This window comes from Haliaeetus albicilla, chromosome 19, assembly GCF_947461875.1.
Source record: "Haliaeetus albicilla chromosome 19, bHalAlb1.1, whole genome shotgun sequence".
Classification (NCBI taxonomy): Eukaryota; Metazoa; Chordata; class Aves; order Accipitriformes; family Accipitridae; genus Haliaeetus; species Haliaeetus albicilla.
Window position 1 is genome coordinate 7,209,857 of NC_091501.1, and position 25,451 is coordinate 7,235,307.

At 38.6% G+C, this 25,451-nt stretch overlaps 1 protein-coding gene across 8 annotated transcripts in view; it reads right to left on the minus strand.

Moving 5' to 3' along the window:
- Window positions 1-3,883: 3,883 nt before the first annotated feature.
- Window positions 3,884-25,451, minus strand: part of MYBPC1 (myosin binding protein C1) — an 80,282-nt gene continuing 58,714 nt past the window's right edge. For 4 of the 8 annotated variants that reach the window (XM_069807482.1, XM_069807481.1, XM_069807478.1 and 1 more), the window contains 12 exons: window positions 22,804-22,872; window positions 22,577-22,618; window positions 21,535-21,702; window positions 20,964-21,052; window positions 19,420-19,615; window positions 18,503-18,642; window positions 16,602-16,761; window positions 14,954-15,090; window positions 13,880-14,066; window positions 9,014-9,072; window positions 7,526-7,565; window positions 3,884-4,620 (listed from right to left, as the gene is read on the minus strand). In XM_069807482.1, coding sequence (XP_069663583.1) covers window positions 7,545-7,565; window positions 9,014-9,072; window positions 13,880-14,066; window positions 14,954-15,090; window positions 16,602-16,761; window positions 18,503-18,642; window positions 19,420-19,615; window positions 20,964-21,052; window positions 21,535-21,702; window positions 22,577-22,618; window positions 22,804-22,872 — 1,268 coding nt within the window. In that variant the 3' untranslated portion in view covers window positions 3,884-4,620; window positions 7,526-7,544. The remainder of the gene's footprint in view (window positions 4,621-7,525; window positions 7,566-9,013; window positions 9,073-13,879; window positions 14,067-14,953; window positions 15,091-16,601; window positions 16,762-18,502; window positions 18,643-19,419; window positions 19,616-20,963; window positions 21,053-21,534; window positions 21,703-22,576; window positions 22,619-22,803; window positions 22,873-25,451) is intronic. The other 4 variants (XM_069807477.1, XM_069807479.1, XM_069807480.1 and 1 more) reach the window with 4 other exon arrangements.

Here is a 25,451-nt window from a genome sequence, read left to right on the forward strand (position 1 = left end):
TCAGAATCACTTGACGTGGTATGTGTGTCCCAAACGCTATGTCATTCGTCTGCTGATTTAAGTTACAGCTCAGTAAATACAGTACAATATGGCAGTTGGTATTAGGGACCAAACAGAGAAGAGAGGAACTGCCAGCAAAGGAGGGGGTAATACATAATGTAATAAAGAAAGAGTCAATGACAGCCAACTAGAGAGTGGCAGAAGGCAAGTGTGACAGCCAGATTCACAACCAGCCATATTGCCCGTCCATTGGAATCACTGGGTTTGAAAAAAGGTAAAATACTGTTTCTTTTAATACCTGTGCATCGCTGTGGTCAATGAACGTGACGGTACTGGTATTTATGGAAAGATTGCTCAAGCTCTTTGTGATACCAAGAGGAAAATAAAAGGAAAACATTTTTTATATTTTTAAGAATTATAACCGAACCAGTATTGCATCCATATTCCTAATTATAAACTTAAGCAATTAGAAAGAAGAAGGAAAAAAAACAGCTAGGAAAAAAAAGGGGCGGGGGGAAGGTAAGTGGTGATGAAAATGAGGGCCAAATGAGTAGAGGAAGAAACACATTCTCTACTGAATTTATCACTGAGCTGGGGGAAAGGTTTGTTTCAATTTTAAAAGTATTCAGCAACAAGGCATAGAACAAGAGAAACATAGAAGTTAGAGTCCAGTGTGTTTAGACTTCCAGTGCTTCCTCAGTATTCAGGATACACTTTTGCTTCCAAATGCTCTCTGCTTCAGCAAAGCAGCAGCTTTACTTGTCAGTCAGGAAAGCAAGCCACGAAAATCAAGTGACAGTAAGTACACTGTGCTTAAAATAGAATGCCTTTTGCTCCAGAATCTCAAAATGCAGCAAAAGACATTCATAAAGTAAGTCTTCCTTCACAATACTCTGTAAAAGGTAGCAATATTATACTTTTTTTTCCCCAAAAGAAAGTAGAGGAAGCTTGAAACTTTTTTTTAAAGGAATATTTTAAAAAATTTCTGCCTTTTAGTAAAGACTTCCTTATAAACAGCATATCTCAATTTAAGCGTTCTTTAAAAGATTTTCATGTAGTTTTCTCCTTCCCCTTTTTGTATTTGTGAGATTGTTTTCAATGAGGGAAAAATGGGCTGACACTGGCCATGATCTTTCAATGCAAATGGGTAACTAAAATGCCTGAATCAAGCTCCATGTAAAGAGAATTTGGAGAATCAAGCTCCAATTTGAGAATGGATCTGTATTTATACCACAGTAACAACTATGTATCAAATGCCCGTTCATGGGCAAGGAGAACAAGCCAAGAGAAGACAAAATATTTTCCTCTGGCTTCTTTAAAAATAATGCCCCCCCCCTTTTTTTAATTAACTTTGATTCTTCTTTCTCTGTGTGTATATCCATATCTGTATACATGTTTGGGTCTGCCTTCTTATTCCAAGTAATACCTTTCCCTGACCTGTGTAAGTCAAACTGAACACCAAGGCAGAGCTTTCAAAAATACTAAATTCCTACCAGATATGTGAAAGTGGGCAGAAAAGAGAATCCTTATTAAAGGTGCTACTGAACTATAACCTCAGCACATACTAGTTGATGGAGAGCGTACATAGCAAACAGGTAATATGAATAATGCAACTAGCTGAAGCCTTAGACTGGTTTCGCATATTGTGAGACATCAGGGAACACAACCGTAAGCCATAAAAGCACAACTAGTTTCACTTCTCCTGCAGCTTTTGTGTTTTGCTGTTACTTTATCTCCTATGACCAGGTTTTATTTGCTGTCCTCTGTTACTCATAGGTCTCTTTCAGGTTCACTAGTTTCCCGGAAATTCCATGTGAGCTGACTGTTGGAGAAATTTCTTCTTGGGAGCATTGGGACATATCTTCTACTACATGATACTGTGCTGCTTCTATTTTCTCTAGGTTGTTTTGCCTGTAGTTTTTGTTGTCTTTGGTACATCTTTATTCTCCCAAGCTGGTATTAACTGCAGATTTCATTAGCATTTTTCTTAACTCTGTGGGTTTGGTGACTTTATTTCATCTATCAAACACCATCCCTGGAGAATCCCATTAGGGGATCATCATAAATCAAAACTTTATCTTATGGTATTCTCTATTTAAGGTTCTGCAGCATGTTTTAGATCTACTAGAAGTCCCTTTCCTATCCCACCCTATCCTATTATTCCTCTCAAAGTAATTTTCAATTAATTTTTAATCCAGAGGCTTGGCTGGTCAGCAGTTAGCGAGAGTATGAATTTATAGCACACTAATGCCCACTCAGCTCGAATCCACGCACGGCCTGATACCCAGTACGTCCTGTTGGTGTGGCCCATCTCGAGCCCAAGGGACAGCCAATGGCAAATGCTGGGCAGCGCAACTGGGGAAGAATTAAGGGCATCCGAATATAACGCTTACCGTTCACACAGTGAAAAGTAGCTTAGTTCAGCTTGTCTTTTAACACTGCTGGCATCTGATAGAAATTAGACTAGCTAATTCCATCGGCAGAGAGCCTACAGAAGCTGAGATTTATGCTGGCTTCCAGGTTGTTATGTACGGTATATTAAGACTGAGGAGGCAGATAGATACATAAGCTTGAAGCTGTAAACATCATTGCATACAAAGTGTAGATGTCTATGCGCATCCTTTTTGGCTTACTGAAAAGCACAAACTCAAAATAACTATAGCTTTTGGTGCTGACTGTAATATATCTCAACAGACTTGTAATATTTTAAATGAGGGCCATGTGCTTAAATGCTGCATGGCATAAATTCAAACTGACCCTTTCCCACAGCCTTCTGCCCTTCAAAACAGATGAAGGGAGTCCTGATTCACTGGTGAGATACAGAATAAAGAGAAATTATTAATCCTTTCTGAAATTTTCTTCTTAGTACATGTGTTGCCTTCTTTAATGTATAGGTGTGAATGAATGTGTAGGAGAGAAATGATTTTGGCAGGAGCAGGGTGAAATACTGGCGGGGGGGGTGTGTCTAGGATCACTGGGAATGGAGAACTGCTTCCTTGCACAGATGGCAGCACAGAAGAAATCACAAAGATAGAAAGGAGAGAAGGAAGAAAAAGGATCACAGCGTGAGTAAGATTTACAGAACAAAGTGAGAAAATGCATTCAGATCCCCAAAGTGAAAGAAATGGTAATTCAACTGCAAAAACACCCGTTCAGCAGTAGTGGTTCATAGTAACGCATTCTTTTATTATTGCATAATTACTGACTGCTGGATGTTTGAAAATGTGCTAACTTCAAATAACCGCCTTGTAATGTACTACTGGTCTAAGCAGACCTTTATCTTTATAAACTGTAATTGGACATCAATCATTAGTCACTAAGCACATAACCTACCCTATCTATACAGCCAGAGTGAGAACTGGTAAATAAATGACAGGGCAATAGGGAATCAACAACCTGGCCGAATTATGTGTGACCTTCTGTCTCACGTGCTTTAGAGTTTGCTGGAGACTTACGGACAATCACCCCCGCTCCTGAAATACTTGGAGGTTAATGACACTAGAGTTGGAAAAATAATGTAGCCGTTTTACCTTATCTAAGGCAAACTCACTAGTGATATGGTCTGAGTCCCTTTCCTGCTACGATACCTACAAGATCTCCATGAATTGATGAGGACGGGGGCAGATCCAGAGTGATGAAAGCTGCCACCCTTGGTATTCAAAACGTAGATACAAAATTGCATGTACCTATAGCATTTAACTTCATTGACATTCTGGGTCATGCATCTTAGGGTATAAGCCCATTGGGTTAGGTGACTGCTGATACTATTTCCCCCTCCAGGTGGCGGGCTCAAGTTCCTGCTTTACAGTATGTGGAAATTAAACAAGAAATGTGGTAAGATGAGACAGAAAAAAACTTTAAAAAATAGTGAACAAGAACTTGGTAGATCTTAAACACTTCATATTTATTGTACATTAAATAAAACAATTTCAGTTCAGTTGAGAGACTGATGGGTTGGATTTAGGAAATCAAAACTTCTAAAGGAAGATATGTTCAGCTTAAATGATCATTAAGTACATATGTATTAATTACGTTACAGTAAAACCATATTCTGCTAAACAATTCTCAGGTGAATAAGATACGTTATCAGAGGTATGTATTCCAAGGGTCTTATTGCACAGCTACTGGGTAATCCATGTACTTCCAGTCTGAGAAAGATCTGCTTTGTACCACTGAGTGCGAACTCTGACTGCCTCCTCATGTTTATTACACAGCTTCTCCTCTTTCCTCATTAAAAAACAGAACACAATATCAAACAGGAAATAAAGCTGAACATTACAAAACGTGTGTTGTCTTCAGTTCATTTCATTTCAACCCCAAAGCAATCCATGCGTATTCTTTCTTTTCAGTAAGAGCAGGTAGGGAAAACAAAACAACAAATAAGAAACAAAAAAAAAAAAAAAAAGAAAAAAAAAAAGAAAATCCCCAACCACACGTTTGTTCTGTCATTGCAAGAACTAAAATGCTGTAATTCTGCTACCAATTTCCAGCGCAGTGGGAGGAAACACTGGACGGACTCTCACTTCCCCTCAGTTTTGTTTGCCTGTACTTCACGCATATATGAATCAATGATATGCGGAGGCACTCCATCCATCAGTAGTCTGAAGAACGAAAGCCCACCTACAAACAAGGAATAAGACAATCTTCAGGTCAAAGGTCCCTGGAGCAACAGCTTTTTACCTTTATTTTCTGGTGTAAGCAACAAAGATTTAGTCAGTCCCTATTGCATACTCCATTTTGAGATGTGATAAAATTCATCCCTGTTCAAAAGTCCAGCACGAGAATTAACCATTATTTAATCTCTGTACCATACAGAACTTTCCTGTCCTCTTGTTCCGGGTGAATTTCATTTCTGGGATGTGATCTATACAGTCCTTTATCTCACCCCATGCAATAGTCAGTGATAAGCTTCACCTGAAATAACCCTCCTGGTTTTCCATCCGGGTGGGTGGAGTATAGTCAGAGGTGGAACTGAGCCTACGAACAATGTACAGAACACCTGACTATGACAAGTTGTGGAAAACATGCAGAGACATTCAAATTATTCTAGTGCTGGGTTTTATAATGATTTATAAGTATTTAGCAAGATATTTACCATGTTGCTTGAAAATAACAGGTGGGATGACATATGTAAAAGAATCATATGAAAAAAACCCAGGACTTTAGATACAGGTGCCTTTAGGCTCCAGATGATGAAAGTGGAAACTTTCATCTGCTGGGGAAGTCTGAAGAATGATTTTGGATTCACTTTTGAATAAAAACAGACCATATGTAATCACCTTGGGTGCAGGTGCTTACTCCCTGAAAGCTCTAGAGTTTTCCCGGCGCTTAAAGCTATTGGTGTGTGATCTCAAAGCTGTGGGAGGTTGTCCTGGTTTAGGCTGGAATAAAGTTAATTTTCCTCTTAGTAGCTGGTATAGTGCTGTGTTTTGGATTTAGGATGAGAAGAATGTTGGTGACACACGGATGTTTTAGTTGTTTCTGAGCAGTGTTTGTACTAAGTCAAGGACTTTTCAGCTTCTCATACTGCCCTGCCAGCGGAGTGCACAAGGAGCTGGGAGGGGACACAGCCAGGACAGCTGGCCCCAACTGACCCAAGGGGTATTCCACACCATATGATGTCATGCCCAGTATATAAACTGGGAGGAGTTGGCTGGGGGGGCACCGCAGCTCAGGGATTGGCTGGGCATTTGTCAGCGGGTGGTGGACGACTGTATTGTGCATCACTTCTTTTGTATATTCTATTACTAGTAGTAGTAGTAGTATTTTTCCTTCCTTTTCTGTCCTATTAAACTGCCTTTATCTCAGCCCAGGAGTTTTACTTTTTTTTTTTTTCCCCTCCCAATTCTCTCTCCCCTGTCCCACTGCAGGGAGGGGGAATGAGCGAGTGGCTGCGTGGTGCTTAGTTGCCGGCTGGGGTTAAACCACGGCAGAGGTCCTGCACCGAGCCACAGGGGAGACTTACTCCCCGCTTGTGGCCAGCATCTTCCTCAGCTGCAGCAGTGAGTGTCCTTGCTCACAAGCCCCGCTGACAAATAGGGGCTTTTTGAATTCAGCGCTTCCTCCAGCCCTGCCAAAACTTTGTTTCCTGTCTCTGTGAAACTAAACTTGGTTGGTTTGGGTATTTTTTTTCCATTTTCCAGTTTTATGATGGTTGGAGTCAATATTCACCGAACAGGTATCAGAAGTGCCAGCCTTTTAGGTCTTTGTGCTTTATGACTGTGGCTTAGCCACCGTGAGTAAAAAGCTGAACCAAACCTATTTTAAATCACCGCTATAATAGAAACCTGGGCTTTTAAGCAAGCCATTGGAAGTACTCCATGTTTTCTTTGGTGTTCTGGAAAAAGGGACAAGGCAAAAGATTTTTTGAAGAACATTTAATAATTTTAGCAATCCAAGACAAAATATTTCTTTTCAGTGCCCAGAAAAACATGTGTGTAGTGTCTAACACACCAGCCAGGGCACCCCAGATCCCACTGCTGTAGAAGCAGTATTTTACTACAAATAATCCAAATTAGGAGTGAAATTTCATGCCATTAAAAAAAATGTCATGGAAACGAAACACATGGCTATTTCTGTTAATTTCATTGAAATAAAATGACATTTGGAAGGAACAGTGGGGAAAAGGTAAATATTTTGCTAAAAGCATTAGAATCTGCCCTTTCTCAGGGTGAAGGGTGCCATTTGTTGTAAGAAAGCTATGATGTACCATTACTATCCCTTTTACAAGTCTGCATGAGTATTCTGTTCTGCAAGTTGCAAAACCACCCACTAATAACTGCACTTACCTTCTGAGCCTTTTCTGGAACACACCAAAAGGTTTAAAGCAAAAGTACATTGCCAGGATGAAGATACCAGTGTCTCTGAATGCTTCAACTAAATGCAACTGAGCTGATACTTACAGCATTTATCCTGAGTACAGATTTTAGGAATTTATAACCTTTATTAACACAAGGATTATCCAATTAAAGTGCTATTAGTTACTAGTGATAATGAGACTGCGCTATCTCATTTAACACCGTCATTATTGCAGAAGTGTTTGCTTCCGACCTTAGGTAGATGCACAATACAGACAAAAAAAAAGCATGCTTTTTGGCATTCTTTTCAACTCATGTAGTGCAAGTTGTGATACGGATCATTCATTTGTAAATGAAATTAACTGTGGAGTAAATATTTCATTTATGTAGAGGTATATTCCTATATGAAAATAACTGACTGTAAATGCAAAATGCTCTTTTATTACTTGCATTTTATTCGTGCTAATTAATCATGCTAACTCATGCACTGTTAAATTCCATTGAAACGTGCATTATTAGAAGGTAGTGGGATGTACTACTAAGAGGAGTTACAGTAACAAAAAATTACTATAAAAATCTGAATTTATATGCCTTAAAACTATCATGCTACAAATTATAAAGAACATTTTCATTAAGTGAAATAATGAAAATCATGCCATACTAGGCAGACATTGTATGACGTGTAAACAGACATAAGCTTCATATGCAAGAATCATATGAAAGCTTACCTTAGATGACAATATACATTCAAAAATCCTTACTGTGTAACTAAGGGAGAGAGAGAAAGAGAAGTAACAATTTAATCGCAAACACAAAAGTAGAGAGAAAATGTTGAGTGAAATTATGCTTACAATTATGTCAAGATGACGTTTTAATCCTTAGTCATGTAAAATATGTAGGAATAGAAACACATGAAGAGTAAAAGGTAGGGATCCAGTTCCACTTCAAAATTATCATTAATATGTAAAAGCTTTATTAATATGTACAAGTAACTATAAATCCTGTAATTAGTCTAAAGTATAGATTGGAACCAAATTATGCAACTGACATTTATGATAAAAGTTTCCAAACGTAGCTTCAAAGAAGCTAACACATATATATATATATACTATTTTCCACCAGGGAAAAAAAGCACACACATAACACTGAAGCATATATATATATATGTTGAAACTCTATAAGGCAAAATAATCAAGTACAGACTAATTACATACCTGTGCACTAAAGTATGTACTTTGTCACATATCCACATTTACATTACTTAAAGCATGCTATTTACTCTATACGAGCCCTTACCTTTAAGCATTTTGACTCTACAAAAACACCCATATATATACATTTATATATGTCTATGTATATAAAAGCAATCAACTTTGTACCTAGTGTAGCCTTTTAAGAAAAATACCTTAATTCTTCAAAAACTACAGGAACATTATCTGGCCTGATTTCTTAACATGTTTTAGGTTTGAAATACTAAATTTGGATGCATAATATACTGCAGACTGGTTTCTGGGCATCTCTGTAATTTTAAAACTGCACTGTCAATATTCTGGATTTGGGCAAGGTTAAAAGCAAACACATTTCTGTAGAAAGAGCCAAATTCTCTGAAGCCCACCAAATCTGAATTTAAAATAAGTTCTAGAGGAAATGAAGTAAAATTATATGCTTGTAAGTAAAAAGTTTTCACTGATTTCAGTTGGATCAAGGTTTCATCCTTAGACTCTGTAGGTCAAGCTCAGGCATGGAATATCATTCTGAGCACTAACTCGTAACCAAATAATAATTGTAATAAAGAATGCCTTTTAAGCACAGCAAATGACTTTACGATACTTTTGTTCTTTCAACAATTCTACAAACTAACTGAGAGCTGGTTTTTCGAGATGCAAATTTCTATCTCCTGGAAAGGTCTAAGTGTTCTGGTCAAAGGTAGTCAAAGTCATTAAATAAATCCTTTATAGGTCCTGGTAGTTCTGTGCTCAGTGACATAGCAGAAATACGTCTAGAACCTTTGCTACTCTGATGTTAAATACCCATATTCTTGATTAATTTGGCCTTCGTTGCTCATGTGACATAGACATTGTATGCCATGAGACACTAGCTAGTTTAATCTAAAAAAGCAAATAAATACACACTTTGCATGCAGAAAATGCGTTTGCATGTGGAAAGAAAGGAAGGGAATGAAATGAAATGTCCAGAGGATTGTGCTTATTATAAACCTGATTATTCCCCGCCAAGAAGAATGGTTCTCCTGGGTTAATTACTCCATGATATATCACTGCAGAATTAGAATATTTATAGTGGTATTTATTCGCATTTGAAATTCGTCCCAGTTGATGTTAACACCTTTTTAAAAAATATTTCTCATACAGCATCTTTGCTATCATCAACCTATTAGAGTGATCACCAACCTTGATTTCGCTCTTAAGATAAACATTCTCCAAAAACATTTGTTTCATGATAAAAGCAGCATGCCGCTTTATCTGAATCTTTTCATTGACTCCAGTGAAGCTGATAAGGAATCAGTTTCTTACTGCTTGCAATGGAGACTTACAGCCATATTTACGGATCTACCTCAACAAACTTAAAAGATATATACATTATTTTCTGTAGTAAGATTAGTATGAAACATGTATCATGAGATTCTGTGTATGTATCATCTTTCAAGATATATGAGGTAGAGTTATTCTTTTCTCTAAAATCTATTACACAACTTTTTACAGCATGTTTATATTTACAAAAAAAACATTGCATGTGCAATTGTACCAAGCAGCTCGTAAACCTGCCATCTTTAAGCTCGCCCAGCAAAAGTTAAGACAGAAGAATGAACTACTGTCTGTCTGAAATAACATCAGTACATGCAAAACCTTTTTATGAGGACAGAATAAAGTTTTATTATTTTTATTATTGTGCTCATAATTATCACTAAAACTTTTTCAGGAAATGAGCATTAAATTTAGTAACAACTGGGGGGTTTAATTTTACACCTAAAATAATGTAAGCAAATGGCTAAAAAAGTAGAAAATTGTAGCACACTGATAGTATTCATAGCCAGGGTATTCATAGCGGCTCAGTTGGTCAAATACTATGCAAAATCAGAAATCCTAGACTGTTCTGTGAGTAGTTCTATGACATTCCTAGGACTGAGCATATATGTATATATATATGCGTCATAAATTTCAGATCTCTAATACCTCAGAAATAGATGGATAAAAGAAATTCTAGCCAATATAAGAACATTCACTTACTACAATATATACAGTTGCATGTCATAGAGCTCTTTAGCATGACTTACTATCCAAAGAGCTGTAATAATAGCACTGTAGCTGGTATGTTCACCAGATAGATAGCATAGCTTTGAGCCTGTTGGTGTTATTCAGGCAACATTCAACTGTATCTCATCATTTTACAAATCCAGACCTTGACTGTTACTTGCTGGAATAAAGCTGAACCAGTTTAAAGCTATATATACGAAAACACACACACACGCTGCAGTCTATTTCCAGTGAGTCAGAAATCCCTAAGTCTTTGCTCTGCGTCTGTGTGATGAGCAGTGATCCGAAGAGCCTTCTTAAATGAACAAACAGGCTGGAAAATTTAAGAGAATGATTCAACACGTAAGTCAATAGAAGAGTGAAATAAGATGCAATTATGTTTTTATGCTCTGGCTGTTTAATACTCATTTGCATTTATCTGTATCACATAGCAAACCCTCAGCCTATCCTGGTTAGCCAAGCTGCTGTATTCGCTTAATCCTATTCCCTTTGAATTCATCACTTGAACTGCCAATCATGTTAAGAGTGTCAGCACTGAACCCTCACAACAGCTGTCCTGTGTCTAAGCCCTACAAATCACTAGTCTAAGCAGTCTTCAAAAAGGAGCCCGAAGTAATGGCTAAACCTGCCAGGATGGAAAGAGGAATCTCAGCCGGGACGACCACTGACAGCCCAAACCGTTGGGAGAGAACCACAACACCAAGCTTGGTGGGAGGGAGTGGGGCTGCACCAGGTGACGGTTGGCATGAAATTGGGTTCAGAAGCCAACCATTAACTCGGGCCGGTGGGATTTAGGTTAATGAAACAGCCCGTCACATAGCTAAGAAGAGAGAAACAACACACAGCCCAGGTAGGATCCTAACAGCCTGCATTTTTCAGGACTTCTTCCAGGTGTGATGCAAAACTAAAGTGCTGCTCTGAGCAAGATGTCTATGGCATCGTATTCCATTATTTTCAGTTCATCTTTTAAAGTAAATATTACTTTCTTTGAGAAGAAAGAAGGCTTTTTGAGTCTGGAAATGTCTATGCTACAAGCCTTTTGCAGTCAGTGGGTGTGAGAGGTTTTGTTTAAAAGTGGGGAAGGATGAACTCAATCTTGTCTAAAGTGAATAATTCTTACAGCCCCATTCTCGCTGTAGCAAAGGTATGTTCAACTGCAACCCCAAGATAAGGTGCCAGAGGAATTGAGACTGTAGGATGTGCTGCAACCAGCCGATAGGATTAATACAACCCTCAGGACACGATGCAAAGCCCATGCATCTATCCAAGGTTTCCCGTGGGATGAACGATCAGGGGGATGCTTGAATCTGACTGAGGTGCTAGGGTACATCGGCAGCGTTAAGAACTGAGTCAAAATCTCAGACTGACAGAGCTGGAAGCAATCTTGAGATGTCATTTAGTGCATATCATAATCCTAACAAATTGTACTGCTGTCATTCTTCTAAGCTGCTCTTAAAGGCTCTTGGTACCAAAGGCTCTACAACCTCTGTGGGAAATCTGCTCTAGTGCTTCACTGCTCTGACTGTTGTCTACCCTAAACGTTTGCTGCTGTGTTGCCAGACATAGTATTTTTTGTTTTAATCTTTAATGCAGCCATTATGGAAAGAATCAGCTGTGAATGGGACAGGTCTGGCAGCCTGTGAACATAGTGTATCATGTGCTCTCCATTTCAGAACACTACTCAGAAAACTGGACTTATGAAAGTTAAATAAACATGTGTTAGCAAAAATCAGCAGGGACATAATCTCAGCTGTACCTAGTGACCACTTTAATGAACAGAACTGTAGCTTTTTCTCTTAGATACTTTACTTCTAATTGACTAGAAAAGGGTCTAAGCATTCCCAGCCTATTTCAGATACCAGTCCATAAATGTAAGAATTTAAATTCCCCATCTGTATTGATCAAAGGCAAAAATCTCCCCACACTTCTCTCTTAAAAACTCTTAACATAGAGCAGCTTCCGCTGCTGGTGAACAATTTCTTGGGAAGTGTTACATATTAAAAGAAAGCCTGAGTAACAACATGGTGTTTGTATTATGCTTCAAAGCCAACGAAGTAATTCATCCTGATATTCAATGAAAAAAAGTTCCAAGATCAACAGAAGAATCTGTATTTCACAACAGCTGGAAAGGGAACTACTGAAGAATAATATGTAATCTGTGGCAACATTTGGAGCTTGGACTTCCTAAAATGGAGAGATATTAGTTAAATTATGTCTTATCTTAAAAATGTTTCACAGTATTCTGCACATTAAATGTAAAAAATGCTTCGTAAAACAAAGGACAGAGAAAACCAGCTTCTTGTATTTAAAAATGTAGTATTTGGTTGTACTGCAAGCAAAGTGCTGAAGACTAAAAAGTTACAACTGAGTGTAAATGTGCCTAAGAACTTTAGGGCTTGAGGACTTAGGAAGTTTAATGAAATAGCAAACTAACTTGGCCTTTCAGTATAAAAAAATAGATGAAGCAACCCTCTCAGGTGATGAGGTCTTCTGTTATGCTGTGAAATAGAAAGTTTGCCTGTGATTAAGGAAAACAATCATACTTTCAGGATGATTTTAAACACAATCTCTTAAAAATAAATCATGAAATTAAGAAACATATTATGCATATTTTCATTACATTTAGTTAAATGTTCAACTTCATAGACCAAACATTTATTGCAATGGCTTCTTACTAGCAGATTTGAGCTGTGGGACAAGATACATAAGAAAATACAGAAAATGGAAATTGAAATCCAAAATAAACACAATACAGTCCATAAGGATATTAAATATTATGGTTTTCATTATAGACTAGCATGATGGAAATAATATAATTAGGGCCATATTCAGCTAGCCTAAATTCCCTCTAAATGCCTGAGTTAGACACTTCCTATCAGCTGGCTTTAGGCAGCTTTCCTTACTTATAACCTCAGATTAATTTTTTCAGAAATAGTTAGCTTATTCCACAGTTGAAATAAAAGCCTTTGGTGGCAGTTAGTCCAGCTAAATATGACACCATCTTTTCCTAGGAAGTAATTTTCTGAAAAATATCATCCTGAGATTATTCATTAGTAGTCCAATCCAAACCCTATTGCCATTCATGGTATCCCAGTCAATGCTAAACTCCCTGAAATTCATAAAATTTCTCTATTAATGAAAATAAAGCATGTCTTCAGTTGTGGAAGGCTAACCTACTTAGTCCTCTTTCCCTGTATTTGCAAAATCCGTAGTTTTGAATATTTGTTCTTAAAGCAAATACAGCAACTGTATCAACTAGCTTGTGTCCTTGGGAACAATACTGGGTTTTGCTACATGATTTTGCTAACAAATTCCTTTGAAGCAAATGTTTGGTTTGTTTAATAATTTTAAAGCAGACAGTCTGCCTTGAACTAATCCTTCTTCCTTCTTTCCTTTTCCCCTTGCCATTTCCTTCAGAGATGTGTCTCTTATCCAAGATGATTTTCTTAACGTTTTCCCAAAGAGCTCTATGGCTGAGTCTTACTAGAGTTTCTCAGGTAAGTGGCATAGGTCTGAGAGTTACAGTTTACCCTTTTGTCACTTGGGAAGAAGTCCTTGCAATCACTGAAGATGTGAATCAGCACGGGGGGGTGGGGAAGACAATATAACAATAAGCACAGCATGCTGGTCCTCAAAAAGAAATCAAAGCAACCAATATAGTTTATTTTGTCCTAACCAAGTTAATATTTTCATCTGGGAAAGTTAAAAAAGTTGTTTGAACTCCCTTTTGCATTTGCCTTGCATACTTTTGACTCCTATGTAGATGGTGTTCAGACAAACAGGGCACTTGTAATGTTTTAAAACCCTTACCTTTTACTTCCAGTTTGCAATCAACTTCTGCCTCTCCAAGTTCATTGACTGCTCGGCAGGTGTAAGTACCCCCATCGTAGGGACTGGGTTTGCGGATCTCCAAGGTACAGACACCTTGGTTGCTGAACATTCGGTACTTTGGATCATTCATGATAACGACTTTGTTTTTCAGCCAGGTTATTTTGGGCTGTGGTACAAACAAAAGAAAGCCCACATGCATAAACCTATGAACTGAAATATTTTACTACTTTTTGTGATGTTCAGCTAAAGTTGAGTATTCCAGAAATGATACAAAATAGATAAAGTAGTAATAGAAAGGAAACTGTAATCCTTAACTCAAACATAAACATGGGCTGCATCATGCATCTCTTTTTAAGCATGATTTTTTCAGTGCAGCTCCTATCACATAATTAAAGTCATAAATATAAGCCTATTATCAATATAAGAGGTGCTGTGTGATGATAGCAAACATCTGAGAAATAACTTTTGACATCCGATTACTCTAAGTCAATAAAAAAAGCATGTTTTTTCACAGTAATTTCCAGTCAGAAACTGGGAAGGTAGAGAGTGAACAGCAAACATTCTTAAACACTCCTGAGTTCTCATTTTACTAGGTCAGTTCAGTTTCTCACAACAGAAAATAGATCACAAAAAGACACAACCCAAAAGAAACTGGAAGATGCATTGCACAGTGGGCCTGAGAATCAGCATGGTCCCCAGAGTATTCCTGCAATGCGCTTACTTAAAGCATAATTAGCTTTTTATAGAATAATTATGGCTTTATTTTAGTAGCAACCTTTACTGATATATTAACTGTACAGCTGTTGTAAGTGCCGGCCCCAGTATAGCCCAGCCTTTTCCTGAGGTTCTGCCCTTTCACGGAGTTATCTGTGGATTAAGTAACTACTATAATGCGTATAACACAGGTAGTATACTCTTTAGAGCCCACACCATTTTTTTTTGCCTTCAGCATGGCTCGTGAGTGAGACAAATAGTAAAAATGGTATTACGATTTTTATTGTCAGGTTAAACTCTCTCGTGTTTTAACTGATACTGTTATGAGCTCTGCTGTACCTTGGGGTTGCCCCGAACGCTGCAGTTCAAAGTAGCGTTGTAACCAGCTACAGCAAATGTGTTCACTAGAGGCTGAGTAAACAACGGCCGTTCGCTGAAGTCAAAATCATCGTAAACTGGATATTTGTAGACTTTACCTATGAGATGAAAATAAAATATTTATAAAAAGACTGTTGGCATGTAGCTAAATACTCGAGCATCTTCAGCGGCTACAAAGAGTCAGTTCTGATCTGCACTGCTTTAGTGACTCTAGTAATTGCACTTGTAGGGGAGGCTGGAAGTACACCTGCGAAGTGACTACAGCCCTCGGTCATGCTACGGCATAGATGTCTGGGAGCTTCTCTTTGTTTCCCGAGTAGGTGGTATACAAAATAATACCCATTTATTCTGTGTCTTTGCCAGCGTGCCCTGTGTATTACAGAACAGGATGGATCCTGACTGATGTACTGCGGGATGTCTGCCCTGACAAGCCTTGTTCACTCTGTTGCCAATTACTTTTCACTGTTTGTTCTGATTACAAACTGGCTCTGTATCTGAAAATCCATTTTCTTTCTGCTTCATACAGTGCGCTAACAATACAGACACCTGAATGGATGTAGTTTCCGTACAAGGAAAACGTGGTAAAATCTAGTTTCTCAATTCCACTTTATCCCTGCTTTGCAATGGAGATTACCATCAATAAATCACCTTGACCCACAAACTAAGCTGGCATTTAAAACAGCTGGACTGACTGACATCTATTCCTGTGCACAGGTATCATTAAATATCTTTGCTTCACTGAGACCTGATCCAAGCTCTCATACTGACTTCAGTGCAGCTTAGGCCTGATACTTGCTCTCATGACAAGGGCAAGTAAGCAGTGATGAAAAGCAATTCCTGTAGCCATTTTTTTGCTCGTGAGCCCCTTTCTAAAAGAGAGGTAGTTTTCTTTTTAATAATGGAAGCAGGGTCCAGTGCCCTGGACTATCAGTCCTTCAGCCTGGCTGTGCGGGTTATACAGGTTGTCTGTCCTCTGCATCGTGGCAGTCGTATTCCTTCCTTTCAGACAAACTGAGGCGATCTGGTTTGATTTTCTTCCTTTAAACCACCTGTTTGTAGAATTTCCCTCCCATAAAGGGGCAGTTAATTTATTTTTTTTTTAAAGTTTACAATACCATTTCAAACTGGCAATTTCTGAAATGTCAGGATTTCTGACCGCAGAATCAGAATTTGTCCAGCTCTACCTGCAAGGGATGTGAAGCGAGGGTTACGCTTATCTGTTGGATCCTGCCTGAAATGGGCAGGAGAGTTTGCCCAGCTGATGCCAAGTCTCCAGTGGGAGGCAGTGACCCCCTGCTTCTGACCCAACAGCTTTACTCCTCTTCCAGCTCTTGTCCACTTAGGTCTGCCAGCGGTGACATGAGTTTGAGATCCAAGATCGTAGAGGATGTCAGAACATGGGAAAAATGTCCCACTCTCAATTAAAAAAACACGACTGTGTGGACAAACCAAGAAGTCCTAATATGAAATGTCTTAGATGCTACTTGTACCTGGTCTTGGGGCTAGAAATGCATCGGAAGGCTTTAGAGATATGGCCTTTACCTCTCACCACCTTCCAGCCTCTGAACACACCCCTTCCCTTTTGACAAGGAACGGATAATTAGCTAACCATCCTTTGCAATCAAAGCGCTCTCTTTGGTCATCGTTGCATCCTCACTGAGGCCGCACATGTTTTCAGCGAAGATTCGGAAGTAGTACTCGTTTCCTATGACGAGCTCGTTAATGGTGGCGCAGGTGCGGTGGTAGTGCTCCATTACCGTGAACCATTCCTGAAAGACACCAACGCAGAGCGTCAGCTTCCCCGCGTCCCCCTGCGCCTCTCAACCATTAACTGTTTGGAAGAATCATCAAGCTTGCAGGAGCAAGATTTTTCTTTTAAGGGAATGTGAGTGAATACTAAAATAGTGAAGCTAACAGTAATTAATGAAATGAGTGATAATGAGTGCACAGAGTGCACTACTGAGCAGTGAAGGCCAAATGGAAAATGAACCCTACTGAATTGTTACACTCTGTTAGCTGGGAGGATTCATTTTAGGAAATCTGTTATTACAAAGGTTGTATTGTGCGAGGCAAGGCAGGTTCCTTCATTCCTAGTCCACGCTGCTGACGGAGAAGGTACTGCTGCAGATAAGAAAACTGCAGGCTGCGAGGGGAAAGTAGTAGCATGTACCAGCCTGCGGCAACATGTACTCACAAGAGGCCAATGCACTAATCTGCGTCCCATTTCACAGGTTGAGTGCTCATGAGAAATGTAATTTTATGCAGGTGGTCCTCTGATATCTAAAGGCTCAGATGGGGAGGTGGGTTTTAGTGCTTTGGTCTGGCAGCAGTAACAGGGCATGTAAGTACTATCCTAGCACACAATACCTAAATAACAAACTGAGATGAAAGAGGTTAATGCTAAAAATGCAATTAATATAAAGTGCAATATGGCCACAGCAATGTTTTTGCTTTTCTTTACTCTGCCCTACATAGTTTCCTTGCTTTTCTAAAGATGAACTTGTTCTGAGTTCAGTGTGCCACAGGTTTTGTTGATATTTGGTCATCTTTAAGAGCCAAAGTGCCTCTGGGGAAAACAGTTTTCTGTAGAAGGCCAGCTGTGCCACAATTGCAGAATTCACCACCATGGAGAATGTGGGGAAACAATGACCTGAATGATCCATGACACACTGGAGCCCAGACACCACTGTTGTTCCTTTCTCCTAAACACAGTAGTTTAGAGACAGGGGACATCATTGTTCTGGTCACTGTACAGAGACCATCTCTTCTTACAGTCCGAAGAGGAAGAAAAAATGAAGGACGGGAAGGGAAATAATGGGACAGGAAGAATGAATTGATCAGACCATGAAGCAGATCAACATATTGAAGTGGGAGGTGGGGTGGTGGCAAAAAGATTCCCTTAGATAAGGCAACTCCCAAAATATTGTCCTAGATTTCCAGTAGGTGCTAAATGTAAGAATCCAACTACTCTCTTTTGAGGAAGTGCAAAATTCATATTTAATGAATGTAGTTTAATGAAAATAATAAACATCTCTATATAGCACTTTTCATCTGTAAATCTCAAAGCGGTTTATGAATTACTTAAGTACCATTTTGCCATGGATAGCAAGGAGTGGCAATGACTTACACAATGTGACATCACAGGTTTGAAAACAACAGCACTACATTTTGATACTAGTAGCAACCTCCTAACTTCTGAATTAATATTTTGGGGGTTTATTTTCTCTACTGAGACAGAGGAAAAAAAGCAGAATTAATTCCCTCAAATCCACCCGTCCTTTCCTTTTTAGTCCTCCTCTCTGGCATCATCTGAAAACATTTCCATTTCTAGGCTTTAGATACAGTGAATAGGAGATTTTTATGATTTTTAGAGATGCCTTGCAGATTTTCTGAACACTGACTAATCAATGCTTTGTCCACCTACATCAATTCAAGCATGTAAGGCTTTTTATTTTTAAAAGGGAGAATTCATGAGTACATCAGCCTTTTAAATATCTCCTTATTACTTACCATACTCTTCTTATCTGCTTTCTGAATAGTGTACCCAGTAATGGCAGCATTGCCATCATCTTTTGGTGGCTTCCATGATAAATTTACGTTCTCTCCCCAGACATCCTCAATAGTTACAACCTCTGGTGGCCCTGGGCGATCTATAACGAAAATAAGGCAGCTGACATTTTCCACTTTTTGCTTTCTCTGCCTCTGTCTTTCCTACGCACATCTTCCACTTAGTTCAATTTCTCTCTCTCTCTCACAACACGCAGATACCAAAACCAACGTCAAAAGAAAGCTGAGGTTGCAAAATAAAACTTTCCAAAGTTAAGACATGTCAGAATTATGAAAAAAGTAACTTGACCACTTTGTGTGTATGGTTTCTAATATGCACATGCTCTTTAATTGCATAAGGACATCATATTTTGGGAAAGTTAAAACAGTTGAAGATGTGTTCCTAAAAGACAAAGTCAGACAATCATTATAAAGGCTGTGCTACCAGTTTTGCCTATTATGTAAAGAAATAGATTGGTAAAACCAAAAAGTAAATGTGTTTTCTTGTCTGTCTTTCCTACTTCCATGTACTTTCAACATTTAGGATTTCTTTCACGTTACACTTGTGACAAAGTTACTATGAATTTACTACCATTTCTGACTATGGATATGACTCAACAGGAAAAAGCTTACATCCTGGATAGACAAGAACATGAAAAGCATAACAGTGAAAAAAAAGGGACTGACATGTTCCATCAAGCACCTGCCATTGTGTAGGGAGCTTTACTTAGAGACCACAAATCTGTAGCCAAGTGAGTGGACGTGGAGAGTTATCACTCTCGAGAAAGATGCTCTTTGGGATTCCTCTGTTTTCCTATAGCCTTGGAATGGCTGGAGTCTGCTTCTCTGGCATGCATTTATTTCTGTTTCTCAAAACATACCAACAATTTGAATATCTATCGTAGCTTTGTCCTCCAAGTTCTCTACTTCCACTTTCATGTCATATTCTCCAGAGTGGCTCCTTTCTGCCTTTCGGATGAAGATGATAGTGTCATTTTCAGTGTTGCGGATGTTGATTTGGTTCTTGTCGATTGGAGAACCATTTTTCTGCCATGATACTTTTGCCCTTGGTCTTCCCTGTAAGAAGCCAGGAAACAATTTGTATATGATATTGGGGAAAGAAAAGGATGGGAGAGAAAATGGGTTTATTTCCCATTTTCCTCAAATGGGAAGTAAAAACCGTCCTGAAAGAAACTGAGAATTCTTTCTTAAATCATACAGCATATGAGATGCAATCATATTAATTGACCTAAAATGCAGTTTTCTTTCTTTTTTTCTTTTTTTTCAGGAGACTGAAAATATTTGCAAATTCTGGCTAAATCAGAAAATTAACTTTCTGGCTAAATTTGACAGTTGATTTCCAGTTTTCTACAAGAAAAAGGTGAAAAAACCAGAAAATGCCAAACAAAATATTTCACCCTCTGGAAGTGCCTACATTCTGTACACTGCCAGTGAAAGAGGAAAGTCCTCCAGGGATCCCAAACTCTCTTCCTTCATTGCAAAAGCAATTGGAATACTTGTTAGGTAGGCTAGGTTGACGTCTTTTCTGTGCCATTTTTGTAGGCCTAGTAATGCACGATTTAGGTACTCAGAGTGAATTCCACCTGCTTTACCATGGGATTTGCCTTCCAGAGGCAAACAAGTTGTAGATGCTGTTCAAAAAGTGTAACCTCACGCCTTTTTGAATGCCTTATCTTAGAGAATAACCATAGAATATTCCTTTAATTTCTCAAGAGCAGTGTACCTTGCAGTGTATTGCTGATCAAGCTTTTATCAGGCTTTTAACAGCCTTGTAGAAGCCAGATCATGCCCACCCAGTATCTTTAGGTGTGCAGACTTGAAATAGAAATGAATTCTGCTGTAATTCTTGTATTCAGAAGAATAAGGACCCTGCAAGTAGAGAGGCAGTCACTGTTGTAGGTTAACACAATGCTGTGGCAAAACATGCTATATCCTTGGAAATAGTCATATTACAGCTGTGATCTCAAGAATTTAAAAGTTGCAGTTTCTATAGGAGAGAGTGAAACTGCTCACTCTTCCCCTCCCTTTTCCTCTCTCATGACAAGAAAATGATTAAATGCTACAGTCCCACCCTTGATACCCTTTCTAACTACTGCCAGTGTAACCATTTTGCATTGTGCTAGAGATTATTTATCTCACACGTAATGTCTACTGTGAGGATTTATAAGTGTCCTGTAGATGACAGATGACAAATCAGTCTGCCTGGGCTAGTTACCCAATTCATTAATTGGCTTAACATCATTTCTTTGGGATGTCAAAGCAAAAGCTTTCAAGCACCAATGTACTTCAGTGTGCTTCCACATCTGCTTAACTCACCGGCCTACCAAAGTTATACAGAAATAAGTTAAAAAGCAGCAGTATAAGAAAAATAGAGTATTTTCCTGTCAGTGTTTTTAGTTCTTACCTGGAAAGGAATAACGAGATTCACAGTTTCTCCAACTCTTCGAGTATAGGTTTGTTTTAAGTGTCTTGGTAGACGAATCTTTGGAGGTTCTGAAAAAAGCCAAAAGCTTGTGTTTGACTTTTATCTTCTTTTCTAACTGAGGCAGCACTGGTGGGCATCACTATAAATAGGAGACTGTGTGGTCTACAATTCCCAGAAGTGACTAATGAATGAGGTATTTTAAATTTCTTAGTCCTACAATGTTACATTCAGTACACCATCGGTTTTTGTAACACCAAATGCTATGGTGGTAGGAACAGGCAAGAAACAGCACAACTTAAAAAAGCAACATCAAGTTCAAGTTCTGCAGAAAAAAAGCCTTGAAAGCCTGAGCAATAAAGGCTTAGAAATAAAACAAATAAAAAGAATTACAAATATTTTTAAAGATGGTTTCATGATTTCTAGCCACTGCACAATGGCTTTGTAAGGCCATATCATCATTCCAACAACAGGTAAGTATTAGCCTTAAAAAAACAGAACTAAGTATGGAAGCAGAGTGTATTTGCGGGTGAGTGTAGCAGGAGGATCTTACCTACCACTTCCTTGACTAAAATAGGCTGTGGATGGTACCTGGGCTCACTTTCACCAGCAGCATTCACAGCTTTTACTCTCACAAGGATTTTCGAGCCAGTCGGCAGGCCAGTGATAGTAAACTTCGTTTTGTCTGTCAGCTCCGGGTTAGCCACGATCCATTCATCAGCTAGTTTAGGGCAAAGAGGATGGGAGGACGAATCGAAAGAATAGAGAATTAGAAATACATCCACTGCACAGATGAGGAATATTACAGAACAGTAATAGATTCATTATATTCTAATGAATACCTCTATTTTGTTTTTCTAATCATGCGATAACATGATATTGATTCACTTTCATACATAGGAAGAATGTTTCAAACCTTAAAGGGTTTCTGCTGATTATATATTTATATTTAGAGAAATAAATGTTTTTAGAATGTGTCTATCATTTAATTGTACCAGAGAGAAAACTGATTAATTATTAAATTTGGCTGATAGAAAACAAGGGGGACATAGAGTATATTTCCAAAAGCACTCATCATTGCTTTAACAGCTTCCTTGGAGAGAAATGGGTTTTACAATTAATTTCAACCAGTACTGAGTTCCCTTGAAAGTACCACTGAGAGTGCAGGGATGAGAGAAACGCAGAATATTTACAAATTGCAATGAAATGCCATCTCTCCTCATGCTTTTAAAAAAGGAAGGCTGTCAGAATTACTCACATAATTACAGCATTCTTGGATTTTTTATCCTACCCCTAGGCAGTCGCATGTAATCCATAGAGCGATCATAAGAGTACAGTCTTTCAGAAAAGCTTCAATTACCAATGATACTTTCTCTCCCACCCTGTCCTCCAAACGTAGATTGCTTTAACACTGCTGGCACCTTGACGTTCCGAGTCAGATTTATGCAGTAGCAAGTCAGTACCAATACTTTCCAGACCATATAAAGACAGCGTTATAAAATCGGCACAGAAGATAAGAGAACTATTATAAACTAGAGAGCCCTGCAGACTTAGAGCACAATACTGTAGTACATTTTCATAACTGTGTGTCTTACTTTTAGGGATTAAGGTCTCCTTCAAGCTGCTTCTTTCAGCTTCTAGTAGAAAAGGATTGCAGTCAATGACTGTTTCCCTAGCACCCCCCCCTCCCTTTATACATGTACTACAGCAAATTCTGTAGACTGTTGCCCCTAAAACTCACTCTCAGAAATTTATCTTTACTTTTAAGAAGAGAGTTTTTCTTTCTTTAAAGAAGATGTATATCCTTTGTTGAATACTGTACCTTCCAGGTTAAAAGGTGGCTCCACCAATTCCTCAGACAGATCTGTCGATATACCTTGTGAGAATCCATCTTTAAAATTAATCAGAGACACCCACTTTCACACAGATGGAGCATTTTGTCAGTGGTTAGCAATTCCTGTTAGTAAGTATGCAAAGATAGATGCTGGGCTTTAAAGATTTAGAGGACCCGTATTTAGGGAGACTGCAGGGAGGAAAGAGATGGGAAGAGGGCATCTAGATCAAAGAACAGTTACACATGATGCTCACAGGAAAGCTAAAGGATAAAGGAAGAGGGGAAGATAAGGTTGGGGTTTTTTCTTTGGGCCTGATCACAGCCCTGGAAAGATGAAAAGAAAGAGACAAAAGGAACATTTGGAAGAGAGAAATGAAACAAAATGATGATGGGAGAAAGCGTAGGAGAAGAAAACACATCATAGAAGAGAGAAGAAATTCAGAGAAGAATTCTGAGTAAGAAAGACAGGAAAGGAGAAGTCTTGGAAAAAAACTTGGGGAAACAGAGGAAGAGAACACATTTAGCTAAAGGCAACATAGAAAGAAAAGAAGGCCAAAACCATGGATGATGACAGATATAATGTAATCACTAAGGCTTTATTTCCTGGGCCAAGCTAACACTGCCCTGGATTTCCTGGAATCCTGGACCTGGCTATTTTGGGGATAATAAAAATACTATTCTAGTATCTGTGCATGGTCCTGGATGGGTACACTGGCAAAGATCTCAGCGAACAGAGAGTCTGAAGTGCTTATTTACTAGCTATGAAAACAGAACATCTGCAGGTACAATGGACCTTTAAAGGCAGATAAACACAATGTCCTAGGGAAAACTAGGGCCAAGCTCATCAGACTACCCTTGAAATGTCACACAAGAACCAGCTGGCAGCATACATTGCTAGGAATTGACTTCTCCAGCATCAACAAGATTTGGTCTACTCCACATCACCAGAGCAAGAAGTTCAAGTTGGATGTTGTAAACTAGCCCTGAGGAGTTCTATATTCACGTTACTCACACCTATGCAATGCCAGATCCAGATACTCATGATGAGACTCCAGTTCAGTAATATACACAGAGCTGTCAAAGGTGCTACCATGGTTAAGGAAGTCCAAGAGTCCACCATGTTAATCAAGCTATGAGGTTCAGACTAAAGGGAAATACCAATTTTCACAAAGCCAAACCAATGCTCATGGTACATGATTCTTCTAAATTATAATTATATATATATTTTGTCTTTCTATTTTCAGTTTGTGATTTCTTCTAGTGATTGCTATGATAAGGAAGACTCAAAAAAGCCCACTTTAAAACTACTTCAGTGACAACGATGAAAGAATGGAGAAGGTAAAGACAAATGAGTTTACAAACAGATAACTAAAAGAAAAGAATGGCAGAATGAATATAGACAGTCATAAAAAGTACCTTGAAATTGAAAAGAGTTATTAAACATTATAGAAGAAATTAGTTTGAGGCAGAACAGGCACTGAAAGGGCTGAGAAAAGGAGGCACTGCAATATTGCAAGAAAGAAAAAAAGGGCTGAACACAGAGAAAAGGATGTATATTCCAATAACAAGTATTTTTTAATTGGTATTTTCTACTAAGCTTGCTTCTTCCTAACCATTTTCATAACATATATACATAAATAATGACAATTGTGTATATATAGATGTATATGCATATATAAGAGGCATATATAGATATACATAAACACTCAGAAAGCTATGTAAAATACATTGTACCCATTGTATTTTAACTGAGGTGGGTAACAATAAAATGACAGACTTGACTGCCATTTTGTTGTATCTTCATATGTTTTAAACCTATCTGAAAAAAAAAAAGTAAAGAATTTGTTCCATTCAACAGGTATACAATGATCTTCTGTCTAATAGTCCTTAAAAGGTAGATTTGGAAGATTCCACTGAAAACCTCAGTTTGCATTAGCGTATATATGTATTTCTCATCCTCTCTTGGCGCCTAATTTGGATATCGCATAATGTCAAGAGGTTTATGACAGTAGCATAGTACAAGCACTTTTAACTTTTTCCCCGCCATCCTACCAATAGTAAACGGAACATAATGTACATAATATACATAATATACACTGGAGTCCTCACATTGACAGTCCCCTTTATATTCCCGTACATCTTGCCTGTGCAATGGAAACATTATAGGAATGCTGCATCTTGACGCAAGACTGCAAGCTTACCCGTTCTGAGCTGTTCCCACAGCTCCCTCCCAATATACAAGGAAAACCCTTCCTACCATTCCAGCTGTGTCTGCCTTCAGGTAATCTTCTCCAGACCTCTGAGCTTCTTGCAGTCTGTTCCTGTTCCTTTACAGATATTCAGCTCAATACTACAAGACGCTGAGTGCTCCTGAGAAAAGCCAGTGGTTCTTCTTCACTCCCTCTCCCACTCGCCTGAGTGAGAGCTGAGGGCACTCTGCTCCTGTGGTATCTGACCACTTTTGTGAACTACTGTTTTCCTGGATTGTCTGAATCTGAAACACGTGACAGTGTGAATAACAAGTTCTATCCTCTACCTCTTGTCTCCAGGCTGCGGACTGCATTCATGAAAAGCTTTTGTTGAAATCAACGCCTTGATGAAAAAAGGTCTCCAACTCATCACTTGATTTACAATGC